The 24,982-nt window shown below is 43.8% G+C and overlaps 2 protein-coding genes and 1 long non-coding RNA gene across 43 annotated transcripts in view; 2 read left to right on the top strand and 1 right to left on the bottom strand.

Moving 5' to 3' along the window:
* LOC131110316 (protocadherin gamma-B4-like) overlaps positions 1-20,160 on the top strand; it is a 159,524-nt gene extending 139,364 nt beyond the window's left edge. For 18 of the 41 annotated variants that reach the window (XM_058063336.1, XM_058063337.1, XM_058063343.1 and 15 more), the window contains 3 exons: positions 14,558-14,616; positions 16,645-16,742; positions 18,133-20,160. In XM_058063336.1, coding sequence (XP_057919319.1) covers positions 14,558-14,616; positions 16,645-16,742; positions 18,133-18,419 — 444 coding nt within the window. In that variant the 3' untranslated portion in view covers positions 18,420-20,160. The other 23 variants (XM_058063320.1, XM_058063321.1, XM_058063329.1 and 20 more) reach the window with 7 other exon arrangements.
* Positions 135-3,269, top strand: LOC131110329 (protocadherin gamma-C5-like). The gene has a single exon (XM_058063368.1). The coding sequence runs from the start codon at positions 299-301 to the stop codon at positions 2,768-2,770; it is 2,472 nt and encodes an 823-aa protein (XP_057919351.1). The 5' UTR covers positions 135-298; the 3' UTR covers positions 2,771-3,269.
* Positions 20,161-20,266: 106 nt separating the features above from the next.
* Positions 20,267-23,602, bottom strand: LOC131110336 (uncharacterized). Its single transcript, XR_009120872.1, has 4 exons — positions 23,362-23,602; positions 23,148-23,268; positions 21,050-21,183; positions 20,267-20,962 (listed from the first exon to the last, which is right to left on the bottom strand). It is a non-coding gene; the product is annotated as an uncharacterized LOC131110336 (long non-coding RNA).
* Positions 23,603-24,982: the final 1,380 nt, after the last annotated feature.

Raw genomic sequence — 24,982 nt, 5'->3', positions numbered from 1 at the left:
TGGAGCTCTGCTTCCTCCTGATTGGCTGGCGGAAGCACAAGCAGTGGACCAATAGAATTGAAGACTGTACAAAGCAATCTAGTCCCTGCCCCCACCAGCTCCATCACAATAACACGTAGAATGCACTGAGCTGCAGCACAGAGAGGAACGAATGAGCTCCTATCTTCTTATTTTCTAAATCCAATTGAATTGAGTAGTTATGCTCAGACGGCGTGGCTGCTTTATTCTGGAACCATCCCCCGTTTTTGTGGACGGAACAGTCGTCGTGATGAGGATGTTTGCTTTGTAACGAGCAAGGATGACAAAGACAATAGGATACCGAGACTGGAGATGGCAGGCTCTTTTGTGGCATCACGTCTTCCTCTTGTGGACTACAGTGGATGCGCAGACTCGTTACAGCATCCCGGAGGAGCTGAAACAAGGGTCTGTGGTGGGAAATCTAGCCAAAGATCTGTCTTTGGGACTGTCTGAGATATTTGAGCGCAAGCTGCGTGTCGCCTCCGAGGCTGGTAAGCAGTATTTCAGCGTGGATGCGGGGAAGGGCGAGCTGCTGGTCAATGACAGGATAGACAGAGAGGCTTTATGCGGACAAAGCGCCAGCTGCGTGCTCCCTCTGCAGGTCGTTGTGGAAAATCCTTTGCGATCCCATCGAATTGAAGTAGAAATTAAAGACATTAACGACAATTCACCTCGTTTTCCTACACAGGAAATTAACCTTAAAATACCAGAATCCGTTGCAGTTGGTACACGTTTTCCTTTGGAGAGTGCAGAGGATCCTGATGTTGGAGGAAATTCTTTAAAAGGTTACATATTAACTAAAAATGATTATTTTTCTTTGAAATTTAAAAACGAAAAAAATGGCCTAACTTCACCAGAGTTAGTGTTAGAGAAATCATTGGATAGAGAAAATATGTCCATTCATCAGCTGCTATTAACAGCACTGGATGGAGGAAACCCTGTTAAATCTGGAACATGCAAAATTATCATTAATGTGCTCGATATTAACGACAATGTTCCAATATTTGATGAAAAAGAGTACAAATTCTCTTTAAAGGAAAATAGCACAAAAGGAACTTTAGTCATGAAAGTTACAGCTACAGATATTGATCATGGCATCAACAGTGAAATTAAATATTCCTTTGGGTCTCGGACTCCGGAGGCTGTTTTATCAACATTTGAAATTAACGAGCAGACCGGACAAATAGTTTTAAAGGGAGAATTAGACTATGAAAAATTCCCATCTTATCTGATTGACATTACCGCCAAAGACAAAGGTGTACCTGAAATGGAGGGACACTGTCGCCTGCAGCTTAATATTGAAGACATAAATGATAATGCACCTGAAATTATTCTGACTTCTAAACCCAGTCCTGTACGAGAAGATGCTCCATCTGGCACAGTGGTGGCTTTGATCAGCGTTAAAGACGTTGACTCTGGTAATAATGGAAACGTAACGCTGCAGCTTCCTAAAAGTTCCCCTTTCTCCCTGAAGCCATCTTTCTCCCAAAATTATGAACTGGTCACCAGTGGCGCTTTAGACAGAGAGAGAGTGTCTGAGTATAAGATTGAGATCACAGCCACCGATTCAGGATCTCCTCCTCTCTCCAGTAAGAAAACGATAGCCGTCAGCATCACCGATGTCAATGACAACCCTCCTGTATTCTCCCAGAGTTCTTATAATGTTTATTTAAAAGAGAACGGAGTAGCAGGCTCTATACTGTACTCGGTGTCTGCATGTGATTTGGACGCCGGCGAAAACGCCAAAGTGACTTACTCCATCGTGGACTCTAAAGTGCACGACGTGTCGGTGTCGTCTTACGTCTACATGAACTCTGAGAACGGCAGCATCTACAGCATGCACTCGTTTGACTACGAGAAAGTCAAAGTGTTTCACATTCAGGTTCAGGCAAAGGACCAGGGCTCTCCATCTCTCAGCACCAACGCCACCGTCCATGTTTTTATCCTGGACCAGAACGACAACGCCCCCGCTGTTATTTACCCCTCTCCACACGCGGCCTCCCATCTCAGGGTTCCCCGCACGGCCAAAGCGGGCCACTTGGTCACCAAGGTGACGGCGGTGGACGCGGACTCGGGTCACAACGCGTGGATCTCGTACAAAGTGTCGGAGTCCACAGACGCCTCTTTGTTCATGGTCAGTGTGTACACAGGGGAGGTGAGGACTAAACGTGCTGTGTCCGAGCACGACGACTCCTCTCAGAGGCTGATTGTAGAGGTCCAGGATGACGGGGAAGCGGTCCAGTCGGCCACCGTCACGCTGTCCATCCTGCTGGAGGACGGTGTGAGCGAGCCCATGTTGGAGCTGAGACACAAGGCGTCCGAGCCCAGTAAGACAAGCGGCAGAATCACACTTTATTTGATTGTGTCTCTGGCCTCGGTGTCCGTGCTGTCTCTGGTGACTTTGCTCATCTTAGCGGTGAAATGCATGAGGAGCAGCAGAAGCAGCGCTAGTTGCTGCATGAGACGGACACACTGTGATGAGGACAAGAAACCCAACAGAAAGCTGCACATTCAGCTCAACACTGATGGACCTATCAAGTACGTGGAGGTTCTGGGAGGAGACGTCATGTCTCAGAGTCACTCCTTCAGGTCGTGCATGTCTCCCGTGTCCGAGTACAGTGATTTCACTTTGGTCAAGCCCAGCAGCACCGCTGACTTTAAGGAGGTCATCAGCGTCCTGGACGCCTCTTTACCTGACAGCACCTGGACCTTTGAGAGCCAGCAGGTGAGCAGAGAATACTACAAAAAATGAAAAATATTTGGCTACGGTTCATAACCCCACAAAATAGAGTCCCAACCTTTTTTCAAATTAGCAAAAAATATATATACAAATGTACATAAATAGTGACATTAATTTAATTTCCATATATTTCCAGTATGTCATTTTAATTGGGTCCAGGTCAAGTTCCTGAGTGTGTAAATGTAACCTTTTGAGAAAATGCAGTCTGCAGGCTTTGTGTTGCGGGCTACCCTGGTTGCTTTCAGGGCCGTTCTTAAGCAGTTTCAGCACCATGTTGGCGGACAGCGACTTTGACCAATGGTCTTGTGAGTGACCATTACACAATACTAACTGGTGGCAATGGAGTTTTTATGTTTTATATCTTCACTAACACTGATTAATATTTTAAAATAACTGACATTAAGATGTATTCTATATTCTAGAGCATATAGGAGCTATTTATAAATATATATTGTATACTATACACTCACTGGCCATAATATTAGGCACACTTGAGCATCAAGGCCTGTGTAAAACAAGTTGTCTTTACACTGTAAACGTATGTATATTCATAGTAAATATTACAATATTGGTTTTAGTTTGCAGTGGACTACATGTGCACAGAAAGATGTTTCTCGTGCGCTTATAACAGGTATCCAAAATATTAGAAACAGCTGATGCAGTGCAGTGTTATATCATAGCAAAAAGCACAATTATATGTGAAACTGATCCTGAGCTTTTTATTTGTGAAGATAAAATGTGAATTACAAGAGCAAGTATATATGGGAACTCATTACTGTGTATTTATTTATTGTTATATTATCAAAACCGGATGTGTCAATTCATGTTTCATATTTCAGTCTTTACTTTCTCCATCACTGAGTGCAGAAGAGCAGTGTGTGTGTGAGAGTGTGTGTGTGTGTGTGTGTGTGTGTGTGTGTGTGTGTGTGTGTGTGTGTGTGTGTGTGTGTGTGTAAAACAGTGCTGCACAGAGAGCCTCTGATTGGCTGAGGCTGACGGATGCTGCACCAATAGGAGTCTGAACTGTACAAAGAGATCGTCTCCCTCCCCCATTACTTAGCAACACAACCACAATGCTCAGTGCAGAGGAGAGAAGATACATCAGTCATTCACTGCTCATATTTCTTTCATTTTAATTCAGATTTTTGACTATGAAAGGATATTGTATTCACTCACGTGCTGGGAATATGGATTTGGTTATTGTGGTCCGTCTTCTTTTGGACTGGAACTGATGCATTTTAAAGCAGCAAGGATGACAAAGACAATAGGATACCGAGACTGGAGATGGCAGGCTCTTTTGTGGCATCACGTCTTCCTCTTGTGGACTACAGTGGATGCGCAGACTCGTTACAGCATCCCGGAGGAGCTGAAACAAGGGTCTGTGGTGGGAAATCTAGCCAAAGATCTGTCTTTGGGACTGTCTGAGATATTTGAGCGCAAGCTGCGTGTCGCCTCCGAGGCTGGTAAGCAGTATTTCAGCGTGGATGCGGGGAAGGGCGAGCTGCTGGTCAATGACAGGATAGACAGAGAGGCTTTATGCGGACAAAGCGCCAGCTGCGTGCTCCCTCTGCAGGTCGTCGTCGAGGACCCGCTGCAGTTGCATCGAATCGAGGTTGAAATACGAGACATTAATGATAACTCTCCGAGTTTTGTTTCCAATGAGTTGTCTTTGAAATTAGCGGAATCTGCCGCTGTTGGCGCGCGTTTTCATTTAGAGAGTGCCGCAGACCCTGACGTGGGAAGCAATTCAATTAAATCATATACTCTCAGTAAGAATGACTGCTGTTCTCTAAGAATAAAAGAAATGGAGGGCGGAAAAACAGTCCCTGAACTCGTTTTAGAAAAGCCACTGGATAGAGAAAAGAAGGCCGTACACACCATATTATTAACTGCATTAGACGGCGGAAGTCCAGCTAGATCCGGCACATCACAAATTACCATAAATGTACTTGACATTAATGATAATTTCCCTGTGTTTGATAAAAATCTATACAAAGTAACAGTTGGTGAAAAGGGCGTAAAAGGGGCAGTTATTATTAATCTGAAAGCCACAGATGCAGATGAAGGTTCAAATGGTGAAATTGAATACTCATTTGGCTCCAGGACTCCAGATTCTGTCTTCTCAGTATTTAATATCAACCCTGTTACTGGTGAGATAACGTTAAAAGGCGAGCTAGACTATGAGACAGTTAAGTCCTATGACATTGATGTCACCGCTAAAGATAAAGGCAGCCCTGAGATGGAGGGACACTGTCGTGTGCAGGTCGATGTGATGGACTTTAATGATAATCCACCTGAAATCGTCCTCACCTCTCAGCCCAAACCCGTACGTGAGGACGCCCGTAGTGGGACTGTCGTGGCCCTGATCAGCGCTCGTGATCTCGACTCTGGTAACAACGGAAATGTCACTTTACACCTGAAAAAAGGTACTCCATTTGACCTGAAAAGTTCATTTTCTAATAATTATGCTCTGGTCACCAGTGGCGCTTTAGACAGAGAGAGAGTGTCTGAGTATAAGATTGAGATCACAGCCACCGATTCAGGATCTCCTCCTCTCTCCAGTAAGAAAACGATAGCCGTCAGCATCACCGATGTCAATGACAACCCTCCTGTATTCTCCCAGAGTTCTTATAATGTTTATTTAAAAGAGAACGGAGTAGCAGGCTCTATACTGTACTCGGTGTCTGCATGTGATTTGGACGCCGGCGAAAACGCCAAAGTGACTTACTCCATCGTGGACTCTAAAGTGCACGACGTGTCGGTGTCGTCTTACGTCTACATGAACTCTGAGAACGGCAGCATCTACAGCATGCACTCGTTTGACTACGAGAAAGTCAAAGTGTTTCACATTCAGGTTCAGGCAAAGGACCAGGGCTCTCCATCTCTCAGCACCAACGCCACCGTCCATGTTTTTATCCTGGACCAGAACGACAACGCCCCCGCTGTCATTTACCCTTCCCCCCACGCGGCGTCCCATCTCAGGGTTCCCCGCACGGCCAAAGCGGGCCACTTGGTCACCAAGGTGACGGCGGTGGACGCGGACTCGGGTCACAACGCGTGGATCTCGTACAAAGTCTCGGAGGCCACAGACGCCTCTTTGTTCATGGTCAGTGTGTACACAGGGGAGGTGAGGACTAAACGTGCTGTGTCCGAGCACGACGACTCCTCTCAGAGGCTGATTGTAGAGGTCCAGGATGACGGGGAAGCGGTCCAGTCGGCCACCGTCACGCTGTCCATCCTGCTGGAGGACGGTGTGAGCGAGCCCATGTTGGAGCTGAGACACAAGGCGTCCGAGCCCAGTAAGACAAGCGGCAGAATCACACTTTATTTGATTGTGTCTCTGGCCTCGGTGTCCGTGCTGTCTCTGGTGACTTTGCTCATCTTAGCGGTGAAATGCATGAGGAGCAGCAGAAGCAGCGCTAGTTGCTGCATGAGACGGACACACTGTGATGAGGACAAGAAACCCAACAGAAAGCTGCACATTCAGCTCAACACTGATGGACCTATCAAGTACGTGGAGGTTCTGGGAGGAGACGTCATGTCTCAGAGTCACTCCTTCAGGTCGTGCATGTCTCCCGTGTCCGAGTACAGTGATTTCACTTTGGTCAAGCCCAGCAGCACCGCTGACTTTAAGGAGGTCATCAGCGTCCTGGACGCCTCTTTACCTGACAGCACCTGGACCTTTGAGAGCCAGCAGGTGAGCTGAGAACTATCATATGTGACGTACATCCGCTGTTTTCATGATATTTCTGCCAGAGATGAGTATGGATCATATAACCCGGGTATGAAGGGGTGGGCATGTTTGGTTTCTCCCTATCAAAAATCCATAAGACGCCATAAGAAATTTTATAGTAAAACCGGTGGTCAACTTCATAGTTGTTTTTTTTTAAGTTGTATTTTTTCTCTCATAACTTGAGGCAAAAGTGATTAAATCCTTTATTTGTTTTTGCCTGACTCAAATTCAGATAGATATGTAATGTCAGGTTAATTTTATATTCAGAAAGAGGAACTAGTTTGTCAATATCGCCCCCTTGCGGCTACTAAGAGCAATACCGAGACCACTTCCTGAATACTTGAATGACATTCCAAAATACACACTCTTTTTTTGAAAACTTTATTTTACCACATTTGCATAGTTGTCCGTGTTTCTGTCCTTATTATGACACATTATTAAAATGTTTCATAAACTTTTTAAAGTCAGCAAAAACTTCAGTGAAAGTGGAGACAATGGAAAAAGTTTCCACTCTGAGTGTGTGTGTGTGTGTGTGTGTGTGTGTGTGTCAGAGCTGTCTTCCAAAGAAGGGGGGAGGCCTCTGTGGTCTCTCCCCGCCCACCAGTCTACCGAGGCAGGGAGAGAGAGGGAGTCAGAGCAGGGAAGAAAGCGGGGAAAGTAGTTGCGTTTTTCGGCCTCGTTTTCCCCCGAAAAGTCGTCGGTCATGATCGCGTCGAAACTGCCCCTCGCTCGACTTTTCAAGCGGACAAACTCCCCACCGAACAGGACGGACTCGTCTTAACAAAGTCACAATGGACACCAAACGGTGAGGGGAGAAGTTGCAAAGTTTCCCGGACAATGGACTCCAGACAGAGGAAGCGATCCGGAGGAGGGAGCCAGCTGTCGAAGCTCTGCTTCTTCGCGGCCTTCCTCTCCTCCGCCTCCGCACAGCTCAGTTACTCCGTTTCGGAGGAGCTCAGTCCGGGATCCATCATCGGGAACATCGCTAAAGATCTGGGCTTGAGCACACAGAGGATTGCCCAAAGGGGGCTGCGGTTGGAGTCCGAATCCGGCACTGAGTATTTCGAGGTGAGGCAGTCTAGCGGAGATTTAGTGATTAAGCAACAAATCGACAGAGAGCAGATGTGCGAGTTGAGCTCGACATGCTCGCTTCATCTTCGGCTACTTTTATCGGATCCTTTGGAGATCCAGCGCGTCGTTGTGGACATCGTGGACGTGAACGACAACGCTCCACACTTTTCAACCACCAGCGTCTCTTTGGAGGTGTCCGAGGCCGCCGCACAGGGGACGAGATTCCGCTTGGAGAGCGCGCACGACCCGGACGTGGGAACCAACTCATTACGCACGTATCACCTCGCTGCTAATGACTTTTTCATATTGAATGTAGAGACTAAGAGTGACGGCAGCAAGTTTCCAGAGCTTATAGTGGACAAACCTCTCGACAGGGAGACCCAGGCCTCCTTTGAGCTCCTGCTCACTGCTGTGGATGGAGGACAGCCAGAGAAATCAGGCTCCACTCTGCTGCTTATTAAAGTTTTGGATGTAAACGACAACGCACCCATTTTTGATGAACCTGTAACAAAAGTCACCCTATTAGAGAATGTGGCACCGGGCACTTTAGTGACGAAACTCAACGCAACAGATGTTGATTCAGGTCGCAATGGAGAAATATCATTCATGTTTAATAAATACACACCTGAGCGAGTACTTAAACTTTTCACGGTGGATTCTAACACCGGGGAGATTCGCGTTAACGGTGAAGTGGACTACGAGAAAGCTACAGCGTATCACATCACAGTGCAGGCCAGAGACGGGGGCTCCCCGGCAATGGAGGGGTCCTGTAACGTCATCGTGGACGTCATGGATGTCAACGACAATATGCCGGAGGTCACATTGACATCACTGACGAGCCCAATCAGAGAAGACTCCGCCCCTCACATGGTGATCGCGCTCATCAGTGCTCGGGATCTGGACTCCGGCAAAAACGGGGAAGTAACTTTAACCATCCCTCCCGGACTTCCTTTTAAACTCAACTCAGCTTTCGGCATGCACTACAGCCTGACCACAGAGGCCCCGTTGGACCGGGAGACGGTGTCCGAGTACACGGTGGTCGTCAAGGCAACTGATGGCGGCTCCCCCGCTTTGAGGTCGGAAACTACTTTTGTGGTGAAGCTCACGGATGTCAACGACAACGCACCCACATTTTCACAAACGTCCTACTCTGTGGATATCCCTGAGAACAACGCTCCGAGTTCCCCGTTCACTGCTGTGTCAGCCACGGACCCAGACCTGGGGGAGAATGCCCGCATCACGTACTCCATCTTACCCAGCATGGTGCAGGGCTCCCCTATTTCCTCTTACGTCTACATCAACCCGGATACCGGCCACATTTACAGCATGCGCTCCCTGGATCACGAACAGCTTAAAGCTTTCCGCATTGAAGTCCAAGCCCGGGATGCAGGGGCGCCCCCCAGGACTTCCAACGTGACTGTGCATGTGTTTGTAGTGGACTTGAACGACAACGCACCCTGGATTGTACACCCTGCTTTTGCAAAAGAGAAAGGCCTACAGCTGACTGTGCCCCCTTCTGCGGGGCCGGGGTACCTTATAAATAAACTTGTAGGGGTGGACGCCGACAGTGGGCACAATGCCTGGTTGTTTTACTCCATCGCCCCCGGCCCGCATGCCGGAATGTTCCGAATCGGGGCACATACAGGTGACCTCAGAACGGCCCGCAAATGGGCCGAGGAGGAAGAGGGTTCCACTTATGATATTGTCGTTGTTATCCAGGATAACGGAGAGCCCCCCAAATCCAGCTCGGTGAACATCACCGTGACGGTAGCTGAGAACGCCGCAGTTAATGACGCCCCGGCAAGACCCCACCACAAACCCTCCTCCCCCCACGCGGGGATGTCGGACATCACCTTGTACCTCATCATCTCCCTTGCTTGCGTATCAGGCGTGGCTTTTATCACCTTCGCCGTCCTCGTCGTGCGCTGCTTGAGGCACCGCGGCTCCGGAGTGGGCGACTCGGACTGCTGTTACTGTTGCTACGGCAACCAGCGCTCCAGCCGCTACCACCAGCGCCCCGGGAAGGACCTCCACTTGCAGCTCAACACGGACGGGCCCATTCGTTACATGGAGGTGGTGGGGGGACCCCAGGAGCCGCACACGCGTACTTATAGACCCTGCTACTCCACCATATCGAGCAGGAGTGACTTTGTGTTTATGAAGACACCCATGATGAGTCACAGCAACACGCTCAACACCACTCTCAGCAGGAAGCACCTTACGCCGGAGGTGAGGATGATGAATGGGATTTTTTGGGAATGACCGCAACATTCGATGCTCTGAAAAAGCTGCCTTTCCAAGACTATAATGCTGACTGCGGTATTGATTTAACCATATGTTGATTTATTGATCAAAATTATTACTCAAAACTGAGCATTAATGTCTTTCAAATGCAGCTTTGGATGGTGCAAGTCTAACTAAAAATGCACAGTTGCCCCACGAGACAGGATGGATTTGCTTAATTACTTAATTATTTGAACTGGCTGCACGGTGGTCGAGTGGTTAGCGTGCAGACCTCACAGCTAGGAGACCCGAGTTCAACCCCACCCTCGGCCATCTCCGGGTATTCCGGTTTCCTCCCACATTCCAAAAACATGCTAGGTTAATTAGCGACTCCAAATTGTCCATAGGTATGAATGTGAGTGTGAATGGTTGTTTGTCTATATGTGCCCTGTGATTGGCTGGCAACCAGTCCAGGGTGTACCCCGCCTCTCGCCTGAAGACAGCTGGGATAGACTCCGGCACACCCGCTACCCTTGTGAGGATAAGCGGTAGAAAATGAATGAATGAATGACTTCTCCTCCTATTTTGTGTGGAAGTGGTAACTTTTTGGCTTCTTATTTTGTCTTTCCCCACCCTCGGCCATCTCTGTGTGGAGTTTGCATGTTCTCCCCGTGCATGCGTGGGTTTTCTCCGGGTACTCCGGTCTCCTCCCACATTGCAAAAACATGCTAGGTTAATTAGCGACTCCAAATTGTCCATAGGTATGAATGTGAGTGTGAATGGTTGTTTGTCTATATGTGCCCTGTGATTGGCTGGCAACCAGTCCAGGGTGTACCCCACCTCTCGCTCGAAGACAGCTGGCATAGGCTCCAGCTGAATGAATGAACTATTTGAACTAACTGGCAATGAGTGGAAAATGGAGAACCATGTGTGCTTCTAGCAGATGGAGACCAGGACTTGAAAACAAGTGTTTGCGTTGTGACCGGAGAGGAAGAGCAGCAGAGAATGATGGGATGTGAAGCACAGGAAGACAACTCAGGAAAGAAAATAGCATCAGGAACGAAAAGGGAGGTCAGGCTGAAGATAAATAGCAGTCATAGTCTCAAAAGAGGAAGTCACAGGGTCATTGGTGTGACCCCTCACTTCCTGTTGTCCACTAATGATTAGTTAGAGGCCCTTGGCGAACATTATGTGCCCAAGTCAAATATATTGAACACATTAATTCCTATAAGGGGAACTAATATGACTTTTTTGAAGCTTTTTTTAAGCTTTTTGAAGCTTTTTACCATTCGTCCTCAGCACTGAATTAGCTCAGCCCCGAGGTCAGCACGGTGCCATCTGTCGCTGTGTTTCCACGTGACATGTGTGGTGCAAGCAGGACAACAACTAGTGAGGGAGAGGAGCAGATAAAGGGAGTGTGGAAAAAAAAAAAAGGCTTTACACGGCAACAGACGGTGCTTCCTGTAATGCTTTTAGTGTGGCGGCCATCGTGCTGGTGTGCATGTGCGTGAGGTTTGTTCGCATTAAGTGTGACACACAAAAGAGCCCCACTAGCGGGAGTGGGTAATTTTAGAAACGGGCCGTGAGCCTTGTTGATGACTAATGCGCCTTCACTTCCACAGCTATTCTTTTGTGGGAGGGTTGCTGTGGAACACTTGAGATGTGTTTAACATGTTTTAGTAAAGTCCGTGTTGGTTGGTGTTCGAGCTGTGCAGGCTAGTCAGGTTGTTATACAAATAATACGCACATTTATAGACATCAAACAAACTGGCTCGTGTACTTTTGTGTGATTGTCTTCAGGGTTTTGCTTAACTCCTGCTGTTTGCGTCGGGTAAACAAATATTCTAATCAAACATACCTCTTGTTTCCTCAGTCATTGAACTCCGACAGGAAACACTACATCCTAAGGCTTGCTTGTATAATAAATAACACACATAACACTAGCTTAAAGGGTATTGGTGTGTGTTTGTGGAAGTGCTTGTCATCACTAGGGTCATGAGTATGCTGGAGCTTATCCCAGTTGTCTGTGGGCAAGAGGCAGAGTACGCCCTGCACTGGTTGCCAGTCAATCAGCCAATCGCAGGGCACATACGCAAACATGCACAATATCTCGAACTGTTGTAAAAAAAAAAAAAATTGTTCAATCATGTTTTTCCCTCTTTACGCTAGTAAAAAAAAATCAAGAATTTGGATTGCACAGATGACTATAATAAAAAAAAAATAATTTCCATGTTCCATATTTTGTTACAAAGAGTAAATATGTCAATGAATATCATCTGACTAATTGAATTTTTATGCAACACAACCAAATTGTCTTAACCCTCCTCTTGTGTTAATGGTCGGCACCGACCCTTTTTAAATTTTAATGCATAAAAAGAATCACATAATATTTGTTCATTGCATCAAGGCTTTTTGACTTTGTCAGGAAACTCTTATTTCAACAAAAGAAAACCAAAAAAAAAAATTTTTACTAAATTAGAAAATGGTCTCGTTTAAATTATGACCACTGTATTGTTAGGGTCGGTTTCGAGCTACTCATTTTTGTAACATTTACAGACGGCACACGCGTCACATGTCATCCATCGCGCGACGGGAGTTAAGCAAATTTGATGGTAACTTATTGTTTTTAATGTATTTTATAGCTGATTTAATGCATGGCTAAAAAACCGACCCATTAACATAAGAGATGATACCAGAAATCTAACACAAGAGGAATGTTAAATAAAATAGTGTATGATGTGTATATCCGTTGGATAACCGTCATCCAGTTCATCATCTGCTTGCTCGGAGGCCAAATTCTTCCAAATAAAGCACCAGATGGAGTCAAGGAAGCATATTTTGTGCGTGCCTGAGCAAAAACGATGGTCATACTAGTTGAATAGCTAAGTGCACAACTCACAATTTCTTTTATTTTAACATGACAGATGTTAGCCAGATGCTCCCGTGTGCTGATTGGTGCAGTCTAGACCCATGCAGGCAGGTTGTAATTCTTGTTTGCTTTACTGAAACATGTGACAGATGCAGACCGAGGAAGTGCTCCAAGCTGGCGTGAAGGGCTATGATTTGCACGAGGTTAAAACTCTGGTCAAGTCCGTGCGTTTAAGCGCTTATTGCTTATTACTGCGAGATGGGCAAGGCAGGCGGCCTTTTATCATAGTGTTTTGTTTTGTCTTATTTGAGCGTATTCTGACCTTGGCACTGTTTGTGTGCCAACAGCAAGTCACTCAGCTGCAATGCTGGGCCCTCTCTGGATGTTTGTCTCTACTCGCGGCTATAGATCGCTTTCTGACCGACTCACATTGACCATTTTTAGTGTTTTAGTGCCATCGGTTAAGCTGTGTGGGAGGATTTGTATCAACCATCTTTTCATTCACTATTACTGTGTTTACATGCTAGATTAGAGGAATGCCAATTTAGCTTTTATTTCTTTATAAATGTTGTTTTATTGATTAATTATGGCTGCACGGCGGTCGTGTGGTTAGCGCGCAGACCTCACAGCTAGGAGACTGGGGTTCAATTTCACCCTCGGCCATCTCTGTGTGGAGTTTGCATGTTCTCCACGTGCATGTGTGGGTTTTCTCCGGGTACTCCGGTTTCCTCACATTCCAAAAACATGCTAGGTTAATTTAATTGGCGACTCCAAATTGTCCATAGGTATGAATGTGAGTGTGAATGGTTGTTTGTCTATATGTGCCCTGTGATTGGCTGGCCACCAGTCCAGGATCTACCCCGTCTCTCGCCCGAAGACAGCTGGGATAGACTCCAGCACCCACGCTACCCTTGTGAGGATAAGCGGTAGAAAATGAATGAATGAATTAATGAATTCTCCTATTTTGTGTGGAAGTGGTAACTTTTTGGCTTCTTATTTTGTCTTTCCCCACCCTCGGCCAAAAACATGCTAGGTTAATTTAATTGTGATCTAATGATCTGGCCAATAGCAACACAGCAGAAATAACCTCTCACCCCATAAACATGTATTAAAATACTATGAATGGATTACTCCATCAGATGCCTCTCTTCACCATCTTCTTACTCCGTCATTCCCCTGTGTGTTGTACAACAACTCTTTTAATAATACGCCGCAACATCCTGGCCCGGCCCCTCGCTGCAGGGAGCTCTTGTGTCTATTAGGAGGTCCACAATGTGGAGCTCAGCCAGCTTCCATTCACTGCATCAGTGCACAACAAGAGTGGGAAGACTTGAGATGGGTGAAGGTTGTTCTCACAGCAATTTAATTTGATTGTACATCAAGTAATATGTTGTGAAAAAATATATTCATAAAAATATATACTGCAACCTGCGTCCCTGACTATGTCAATTTTACCATTTTTAAGCACATTATGTTTAATATACAGCACATTGTTGAGTGGGTGTTTTTATTTCATTCACTTTTTATGTGATTTCCATCATCCTGAATTATTAAACATAGTACTGCGGCTGTACGGAGAGGTATGGCTGCTAACCTATTTATGCATTATTATATATATTTCTTTCATAAGTTCCATTTAGTGTTTTGGACAGATGTTTGTGGTCGTCTGAGAGAAGATCTCTGGTTTGCTGCATCGTGCACCTTTTTGTGCTGCTCTTTTTGACATTTTTTTTTGCTCCAATGCTGATGCTGACTGCCTTTTTTTCAGTTTCCCTGCAAAACTACACACACACAAACACACACACACACAAACAGATGTGTCAGCCACAAAGCAACATGACAAATGCTGTTTTTAGCTCGTGAATTTGTATTTAATTCTGCAACTTCTCTTTTCTTTTTGTAGCAAAAGCCACCCAACAATGACTGGCGCTTCAACCAGGGACAGCGACCCGGACCCAGTGGGTGAGTCAACTCCTCCGCCTCACACTCATGATGGCGAAACCATTTCTGTTTTTTTTAATTAATTTGTTTAAACTTTCTTATTGTCAATTTTTGTTTTGTTATATTCCAACTTTATTCCCATATTTTCACTTTATTCTCGTAACAAACCAAATTTTTCAAAATGTACAACTTTAATTTGTTTTGTTTGTTTCTTGTAATATTGCATATTGCATACATATGACAAATAGTAACCAGGGAGGAGTGCATGGTGGAATCAGACCCGGGTTGCTTGAGCCTTGTGTTTAGGTTTTAATACACCAAATATGAGGGATTGTTTACATGTCACACACTTTGTCAGTGAGGCATCCCTGCTTTCTAAAATGGCTGCCGCAGCCTCTTCTACCCCCCTCCCCCTCGTGTTCCTCTCATCCTCTTTGCTGGCTCAGTACTGCAGATGAGTGGTGGTGGGGGAGGGGAAACGGGATGTGCTTGTTCTCGCCTCCTTTTTTTTGCCATCTGAAGGGTATTTTCTTTGTTTTTATTTAACCGGTGACGCGTATTTTGTGTTTTAGTCAGCGATTGATAATGTTTGGGGACTCTAAATATGATGTTGTCGTCATGCAGAGACATTTCACAATAATTATTGCAGAACTGCATTCTACTGAGAGCTGCTTCCTATATGATTTCCTGATTTACATACCAGGATCAGATATATGGATTTCTACCTTGTGCACCTAATGAAGCACATGAAAGGTTCTTGATCGTACCTCCTGATCCTAGAGTTTTAATAAAAAGTCAACAGTTGTTTCAGACTGTATAACATGTTGTGTTTCTTAGTCCCCACATGCCATACGGTACACACATACGATGGACGCCGAAGAGTGGGACAAGGTACTCATTTAGCCGTAGAAAGTGTCTCTCTGCCCTTCGTAGCTGATCAGCGTTTTCCACGTTGACCCCAACCCGGGACCTGATTGGTTAATAACGGCAGAGAGAGAACTACCTGTGATAATCCTGTAGTCCACCGAGGCTGTGCTGTGTGTAGCTGTAACTAAACTCATAGAGCTTCTGTTCTAGTCTCCCTAAAAGTTTGATGGGGTGTGCATTCATAGGCCACAATGCCTGCTGTGGCGTAGAACGGACTGTGGCGCCATTTTTTTTTTGCGTGCGGTGTTGTGTAGAAGTGCTATGTCATATATATGTGTGCAAACGAAATGGAGCTTATGTATATTTTCTTCGGGCTGTTATGTTTTGTGCCTCTGGCTTCCTGTTTGTGTGTAGCCCACCATCATCACATGTGGCTTTTTCGTGTAATTTATCCAGAGGGCCGCCAAAAAAAGCCAACAAGACTGTGTCGAGCTCTTGAGGTCACTCGGATCTTTGTTAAATATCCCCCTGGCGAGGTCATAAAACACATCTGGAGTAGATAAACGGCATCCCTCTCCTAGTCTTGTCCACAGGAAGTGATAACACTGACCACAGGAAGCGTTTAACAACCATAGGATGCGATAAGCCTGATTCTGATTTAGCGTAAATGAAGCGCTCCTTTTTTTATCTTAAGCGTCATGAGATGAAGATGGCGGACGGCTCAAACCTCTCACACCACTTTGCGAGCTGGTTGCTGTGTTTATGTGCAAAAAGCACCCCCCCCCCTTCCACCTCACCCATTGTAATTTATTCAAGAGGCTTGTTTGTTGTGTAGCACTCGCATAACCCGGATTAAAATGAGCACGACCCAGTTGTTGGGTGCGCAGCTTGTGTGAGAATGAGGACAGTAAAGTGGATCGGAGTTGGATGCACAGTTGGATAAACAAGCCTGTAAAGGTGAATTTATGTACACGACGCCCTCTTTTTTTTTTTTTTAACATATTCAATGAGAGATATGAATATGGAAAAAATAAGGAAAAACAAACTTGCTGCTACATGACAAATTAACCAAAGTGTGTATTTGCTGTCAGCTGCTTTGCCGCCAACGCGATGCAAAAACAATTCAAAACTACTCGTTATTTCCAGTCAGTCTTACCCTCTTTCTCTCTCCGACACACACAGGGCTGCCGGGGGACCTGAGGTTGCCATGGGAACCGGGCCCTGGCCCCAACCCCCAACTGAAGCTGAGCAGCTCCAAGCCCTGATGGCCGCGGCCAACGGTGAGTCAGATACTTCCTCGTTTGTCGTCGCCGAGCCTCGCAGCTGCGTAGGAATAAACATGATGATGTGATGAATGCAATCATGTGGCGCATAGTTTGTTTGCAGTGCACACATGCACAGCGTTGTATCTCAGGCAGGTTAAATGTTCCTCTTTCTCCTATGCAAACGATGGTGACTCATTTCTGTGGATGACTGTTTATCGTTTGGAAAAATAATCATGATGTGGAGCTCCAAAGTTTTCATTTAAAATACCGAGAGATGTTGCATGGAACATCTTGCAGTCATTTCCACGCACAATGGAAATTTTCTAACCTTTTTGTGTCATCATCAGGAAAGAAAGAACATTCAGTACAGTACATGTGATGATAAATAACAATGCTAAGTCATCTCTAGCATAACTATAGAAAGGAGAGGTATGGCGTGTTATTCAACATTGGAGGCAAGTTAGTTTTTCACGTATGTTTGCATAGAGTGACATAAAGGAGCTACGCAGGGTTTGGGGGGGAGGCAGGGAGGGGGGAGTGTCTCTGCATTGCAGAGGCTGAGGAAGAATTACGAGCAAGGCAGCGATGCATCACAAGCAAGAGGACAAAGCAAGTCTTTTATAACACATTTAATGAATACAATATCTGCTTTGCTCAGCCAAGAACACATGACTGTGTGTATTTGTGTAAGTAAACCGGGGGGGGGGGGGGGGGGTGTCCACACTTTTTCCAGCGGGGGGGCATATAGTGACAAATGAAAGGACACTTTAGTGTGAAGCAACTGCATTTCAGCTTTGTCATGTAGATGAAAAAGCATATTATTTATATGAACTTCAATTTTTGCTCTCTTTTCCTATTTTTGCTGTAGTTTTTTCCCAAATATTCTAACTTAAAATAATCTTCATAAATTTTATTTTTGTAATATTATAACTTTATTCCCATAATGTTATTAGCTTTTTACCCAACCTAATTTTCTAAATAGTACACCTTTGTTTTGTGTTTATTATAATTTTGTGATTTTAAAAAACATATTTTTCTTTGACACTTCATGCTGCTAAAAAAAAAATTCCCCTGGTATAACAATTTTATTATATTTTTTTATCTCCATTTCTGTTTTTTTAATGTAATTTAATTTTTTTATTTAATCTGTTTAAACTTTCTCATTGTCAAAAAATTATATTTTTTATTTCCATTTCTGTTTATTTAATCTGTTTAAACTTTCTTATTGTCAATTTTTGTTTTGTAATATTCCAACATTGTTACACACTCGTAACAAACCCAACTCCGCAACCTAATTTTTCAAAATGTACAACTTTATTTTTGTTTTGTTTGTTTCTTGTAATATTGCAACAGTTTCATTTGGTTTTCTAACAAGATCTTTCCCCCATTTCCACATTTCACCCAGCAGTTGGCGAGGCGACCGGCACCCTGGGACCGGGCACCATGGGCCTGAGCACCCGCTACAGCCCCCAGTTCACCCTGCAGCACGTCCCCGACTACCGCCAGAACGTCTACATCCCCGGCAGCACGGCCACCCTCACCTCCAACCCCCAGCAGCAGCAGCAGCAGGCCATGGCCCAGCAGGCCAGCCAGCAAGCGCTGCCTCCGCCCCAGTCCGGCCAGCCGGAGCCCCCAAAGGCCGCGCAGACTCCGGCTTCCAAGAAGAAGTCCACCAAGAAGGAGAAGAAGTAGAAGTCGGAGGAATGCTTAATCCAATGTGATGAGAAACGCAACCCCCCACACCCCACCAAGAGGTATCTTGTCTAGCTGAGGTCTAAGCGGACCACATGGACGGTTCTGATGGTTCTTTGTAAGTGTCTTGAGGTGCCGAGAGGAGCCTAAACATGCCGAATGCTTTTGCTTGTATTGCTTGTAACGAGTAGATATTATTTGGCTGGGTATGGGGGGTTATTGTGATTATTTTTTTTGCTTTTTCTTTGGCTAGGACAAGAAACCTTGCAGGGTTGACAAGGCTATCATAAGCAAGTGATGTATTCCGAGAAATGTTATTGTCTTTCACGTTGGATTTCTTGTAAGTAAGTAAGTACGCTTAGTTGCCATGATATTTCCATGTAGGCTTCAGCCTTTGCAGGACCTTCAAGCATACCTTCTGTGCATAGATTAACGATAACGATAACGATAATAAGCCTGTTTGTTTTACCGCTATTACAAAACTTGTCTGCATGCTCTTTAAAAGGTTCAAACCACATTACAGTATACTAGTTTAGATTTGCAAACTATGCATTGCATAAGAGGACGCCGCCCCCCCGTAACCCCCCACTGCCAAATTGCTGGTCAAAAGAATGCACATGTAGCATTTACCCGAGAAAAAAAACATTTTGTAACGACCCGAGCATGCGCCCATATAGTGGGGCGGCTGCCCCCCTGAACCCGACCCCACATCCCTCAGGCAAAACCTGGAGAAATGCACTGAAGGGGTATTAGCCACACTCGAATGAAGTATTTGTCATGGTGACGTTATTTTTCTTATGAAGTCCTCATAAATGGTAAACGAGAGCCGATGGGGGGGGGGTTCTGGTGGGCGGTACACTTAAATTGTTATCTGACAGGGGCGGGTCAACTAACCGTGGCTCCACCCACTGAATGTACAGAGCAACCACCACTCTTTTAACATGCACTGACCCAGCTTGGGGTCACTCACTCGGCCGCCCCCCGCTTGTCCCCCATCCGCTCCCCAGCGCCAAATCTCTCACTTGTAAATAAACACAAGTCCTGTTGATGGTATGAGTCAGGTGTTTGTGTCGAAGGGACCGCCATCCAACTCTTTGAGAGTCGACGTCCCTCCCCGCAAAGCGTGGCTCACTACTGGAATGTGTTGCATTTGTTTTACAAGAAAATGAAGGAAAAAAAAAAAAAAAAAAACACAGATTAAAAAAAAAACTATTATGAATAAAACTCTTGTTTGTGTTGCAATGTAGTAACTAAGCACCATGGAAGCCAACTAACTGGTCAAAGTGTAAATAATAAAAAAAAGATAACTTTAGATAAGGTGACACATGTAGACTAGTTAACTTGTGATTTGTGTTGCGCATATTTTTGTGTTCATTTTCTCTTTTATCACCCTTCGAAAGAAACAAAAAAAAACTGACTTGTTTCTATCCTTCTGTAACCTCTTAATGTTCTTTTTGCGGTGATTTGATCTCGTGCATTTGTGAAAGAATGCCTTTCATTCTCTTTCTGTCCATATGAGCAAATGACTATAAATATTCTATATGTGTACGTCCGTCCGCTGCTGAATTAATACTATTCTATCCTGCTGTGGTACCTTTCTTATCAAATGCTTACCCCCCCGCACCCCACCTTTGTCCCAACGCTTTATCCCTGTGTTACTCTTATTTTTATGCTAATATTTATATTGCTGTTTTATTTTCTCTTGAACACTGACATTTCAAATAAAAAGATTCTGAATTAATTCTCTTTTGGTTGAATTTTTTCCCCCTAACAACTTGGAACAGAATGAGCTAATCTTCATGATGCTATTCATTTATTCGGTGCGCCTAATAAATGAATGTCAGCATGTGTATTAAAAACAATTAACTGCCTAATGCATCGCGCAAAGCTTTGATGATTTATTATTAGAAAATATGGAAACTATTAAGGCGCCTAAATAAAAAATAACATCAGGGTTCTGGTTGTGACCAAAATGAATGAGTAATAATTGTTGTTATGCAATAGACTCTTACCCACATATCACTAGACTTCCATACGATCATACAAAATTATATTTTTATGTAATAATTTAGCTTAATGTTAATATATGACAAAAAGCAAATGCTTTAATTGACCAAATACAGCATTAACCCTCCTCGTTTTACATTTTAATGCATAAAAAGAATCACATAACATTTGTTTATTGCATTAAGGCTTTTTGTCTTTGTTAGTAAACTATATTTCAACAAAATAATTTTTTTTTTTTTATTACATTTTTAAATGGTCTGGTTGAAATTATAACCAAGACACGAGAAGCAAATTTGATAGTAACTAGCTGTGTATTCAGGGACCACTGCAGGGAACAAACTGTACATGCCTTCCTGGCGCCATCTTACCAAAGTAACACAGAGCGGCTATAAATAGCCTCCTGAGATGTCACTGAGGGCTCAAGCTGCAGATGTTGGATGTTGGAGGGAGGCGGGGTGGGCTGAGAGGTGATGGAGAAAGAGCATGCAACGTCTTCTCAAATGGCAGCGGATGCGGCTTTTGTGTCAACGCACCTCCTGAAACATCACGGACCACATGGAGAAATATATACAGATAAACACATCACTTCCACTCAGCAGCATAGAAACATCTCATTTGCATACCCAAAATGGCCGAATCGCCTCTCCCCGCCTCGCTGTCATTGTATTATGTGGTTACTATGGCGACTCTTAGCGCCAGTGAGCATGCACAAATGTATGCAGCGGCCATGTTGGCAGAACCTTGCTTCCCGACTGAGCTGCAGGAAGACAAACACATTGAACCATTAGTCGGAATGGCAGGAAACATGGCAGCTTGCACGCTGATTGCTCTCACACACATACACACACACACACACACACACATATACACACACACCCACGGACAAATGAGTCAAACGTAGTAAGGGCCAGTTTGAAACATTCTCAGATGCTTCAGATGTTCTCCAATAGACCTTGTCTGTGAGTCTTGAACCAGTCATGATGTGCTATATATATCACTATATTGACAGTTACTATGGTACCATTACCATAGTCATATCACCTCATACTTCGATACATGACAAAAAAAAAATTTTTTTTTTGAAAAATTTCATGTAAAAAAAATTTACATTTAAAAAAAAAAAATGGAATTTTTTTTTTTTTTTTAATATTAGGAAAGCAGGAAGTGAACAAATGTAACAGTTACTGATTGTAAAAGTACCAAATGGAGGGGTAGGATTTAATAAGCTTTGCTTCTTCCTACTCCTTTTGGACATGTGGAACTGGGAACTGATTATGGGATGCACTCAATTGTATTACCATTACCATGGGACACATTATAGTTCATATTTTGATTACTTTTCACTCTAATATTTCAACACCAACTAAAATTACTTTACTTTTGCTCTTCTCTTTCAATGGCACCTTTGTTCTTTAAATATTTTCACTGCAGTACATTTTTTTTTGCTTTAGTTTTTTTTGTTGAGGGCCAATAAAAGACAGCCACAAGCCGAAAATAGCACCTGCGCCGCATGTTGGAGAGCCCCGGGTGTAAACGAAGACTTCTACTGCGCAACAAAGAGTGAAAATTTGTCCAAACATGCTATTATTGCGATGACAAATACATCACATGGTGGCGCTGTTATTAAGCACCCAAAATTTGACCTCATAAATTGGATTACAAATCTCGATGCTGTTGACAAAACACCCACTGTAACTTTAGCGTGTTTAGATGGATTGGCACCAAATTTGGTGCACACTTTCAGGGGACCAACAAGCACGAGTCTATAAAATCTGAGCAACACTGGTCAAAGAACGTTGGCGCCTTAAAACAAAATGGTTTTTGCTAGGGTTAGGGTTAGTAGCTTAGAGTTACATGAAGATGCAAGTATTTTTTAAGACTGGGTTTATTCATTTGTGGAACAAAACAATAGTCCAGGGGTGGGCAAACTTTTTGACTCATGGGCCGCATTGAGTTAACAAAATTGTGCGGGGGCAGAACATATATTTATATGTATGTATATAACACACATGATTTTACGCTTATAATTTTAATAATTTTAATGATTTTTAATATTTTTAAAATATTTTTAAACAATTTTTAATAATTTTTTAATACTTTTTAAATAATTTTTAATATTTTTTAATATTTTTTAATAATTTTTTAATATTTTTTAAAATATTTTTAAATAATTTTTAAATAATTTTTAATAATTTTTACGCCTTGAATTATTTGTCTAATTTTAATTGTCATACTATCAGCTATATGTTCTTGTTTCCTTTTTTTCAGGAGCACTTTAAACATCAGACCACATCAAACTACGATTTTTTTTTTTTTTTTTACTGAATAAGACATCCGACTTGAAAGTCATGTTGCCAGCTGGTATGTTAAAAGTTGAAATACTTAAAAGCAACTGGCGGGCCGGATTCAAACGTTTGGTGGGCCGCATGTGGCCCCCGGGCCGTAGTTTGCCCACCCCTGCAATAGTCGTTCCAAGGTAGAGCTTTTTTTTCGTATCTGTCCACACAAAATTTGAAGCAACATTTTAATATCCCGACTTATCACTCGGAGGCTTAAAGTTGTGATAGCCAAAATCTCCACATAGACACTGAAGACAATTGCTAACAAGCAATACCACATGACTACTGCAGGGTCGTGTGTGGTGGAGGGGGTTTCATGATAAAAAAAAAAAGAAGGTTCTTTGTTGTGGCACATCTAATGTATAGCTTTAAAGTTACTCACTTCATCAGCTGATACCTCACAGAGACCGCTTGTGTCCTCGCCGTCTCTGAATGTGGTCACGCAGTAAGAATAGGGACTTTGTTCTCTTGCGTTCCCCTTTGCAGGCCCCGCTCCGTGTCGCCTAATTAAGCACATTACCGCTCATTAGACACAGTAGACAACGCGGCAACACACACGCACATATTCAGTAACACATTAGCCAAAATATACGTACCATGTGATGTACGTCAGAGACATCGGTGTCTTTGTCTTGTGAGTCGATGACAAACTGCTGGTTTTGAGCTTCTGGTACCTGACATCATCAACATGTATTGATGATTGCCACTTTGTTTTTTGTTTCAGGTTTGGTGCTCATAAACAGATTGTATGGACAAAGTCTGTTATGATGACATTAAAAATGCATTTTTTGTGTACTATTGACTTAAAATAAACAACAGCAGTACGCTTGAATCAACTTTGTGTGAATGTATGCTGAATGTGAGGCAACACTCCCACACACACTAAGAAAAGTAGTAAGCGTCACAGCGAAGGAATCGCCTCTCCTTTGACTTCCCGCCTGTGAAGGTCACAGGTGATCGTTATTAGAACAGGATGTGATGTCATGGGTTAGTGTGGCGGGACAGGAAGTGACTCTGCAGCTTCTTTTAGTCCACCCACTCTTTCACATCCTCTTGCCAGTGAAAAGGAAGGAACCCCCCATATATAAACTTCCTCTCATCTTCCCCCCCCCAATTTGCTGCAGCTGTGTGTCAGCCTGGCTCCGCCTCTGGCTTCACACATGTTGGAGGACACAGAGCTGCTCTGTGCTTGGACAATGTGCTAGACTGACTCACTGCAGATACACACGAGGCACGAAGGCCAACTTCTTCTGGATCTACGTGGGAACGACCGATGATGGAATGTATTTACAACGCCGCCATTGACTTCAGCACCAGGTTAAGCACACTTTAGCGAGGGTGGCGTGTGAAGCTTTCAAAGTGGCTGAGAATGTTTTATCCTGAAACTCACTCCTCTTTTTTTTTGGATGGATGTGCCTTATAAAAAATGGATAAGGCGAAGAACCAATTTCCGCCTGACTCACTCTCCCGAAATAAACTATGACTATTCTGCATGACCTCACTTGCAAGCTTCGAGTTTAAGGACTGATACACTCTGTAGACACAGTATTTGGTATAGTACTATGTCATTGTACTGTCAACAAAACAATATTGTTATATACCGTATTTTTCAGACTATAAGTCGCACTTTTGTAATATGTTGGCTGTACCTGCGAATTATACTCCAGAGCGACTTATAAATGAAAAAACTGCTTATGTTACATAAACTCATATCACTCCACACTCTTTATTACTTTCTGGTTCTACCATATCTTACTTCTTGTGTGGAAATATGGGCTAATAACTATAAAAGCTTCACTCGCTAAATGTACTACAAAAAAGGTCAGTAAGGATAAATCATAATGCCGCCTAAAGAGAACCTTATTTCTAAAATCACAAATACTTCAACTTGCTGATATAGTTCATCTTCAAACAGCTAAAATAATGCATTACAAAGTACATTTTTAATAAAACAAAAACTTAAATTGTATTATGGAAAGCAGGAAGTGAACAAATGTAACAGTTACTGATTGTAAAAGTACCAGATGGAGGGGTAGGATTTAATAAGCTTTGCTTCTTCCTACTTCTTTTGGACATGTGGAACTGGGAACTGATTATGGGATGCACTCAATTGTAATCTGATGCATGTTCAAATGAAATAAAACCATTACCATTACCATTACCATTACCATTACCATAAACACTGGACACCTTTTCTGTTCATGTTTATTTTTTGTG

The sequence above is a fragment of the Doryrhamphus excisus genome, chromosome 23 (genome assembly GCF_030265055.1).
Source record: "Doryrhamphus excisus isolate RoL2022-K1 chromosome 23, RoL_Dexc_1.0, whole genome shotgun sequence".
NCBI lineage: Eukaryota > Metazoa > Chordata > Actinopteri > Syngnathiformes > Syngnathidae > Doryrhamphus > Doryrhamphus excisus.
The sequence above is the reverse complement of the archived record's forward strand: the minus strand, read 5'-3'. Positions and strand labels throughout refer to the sequence as shown.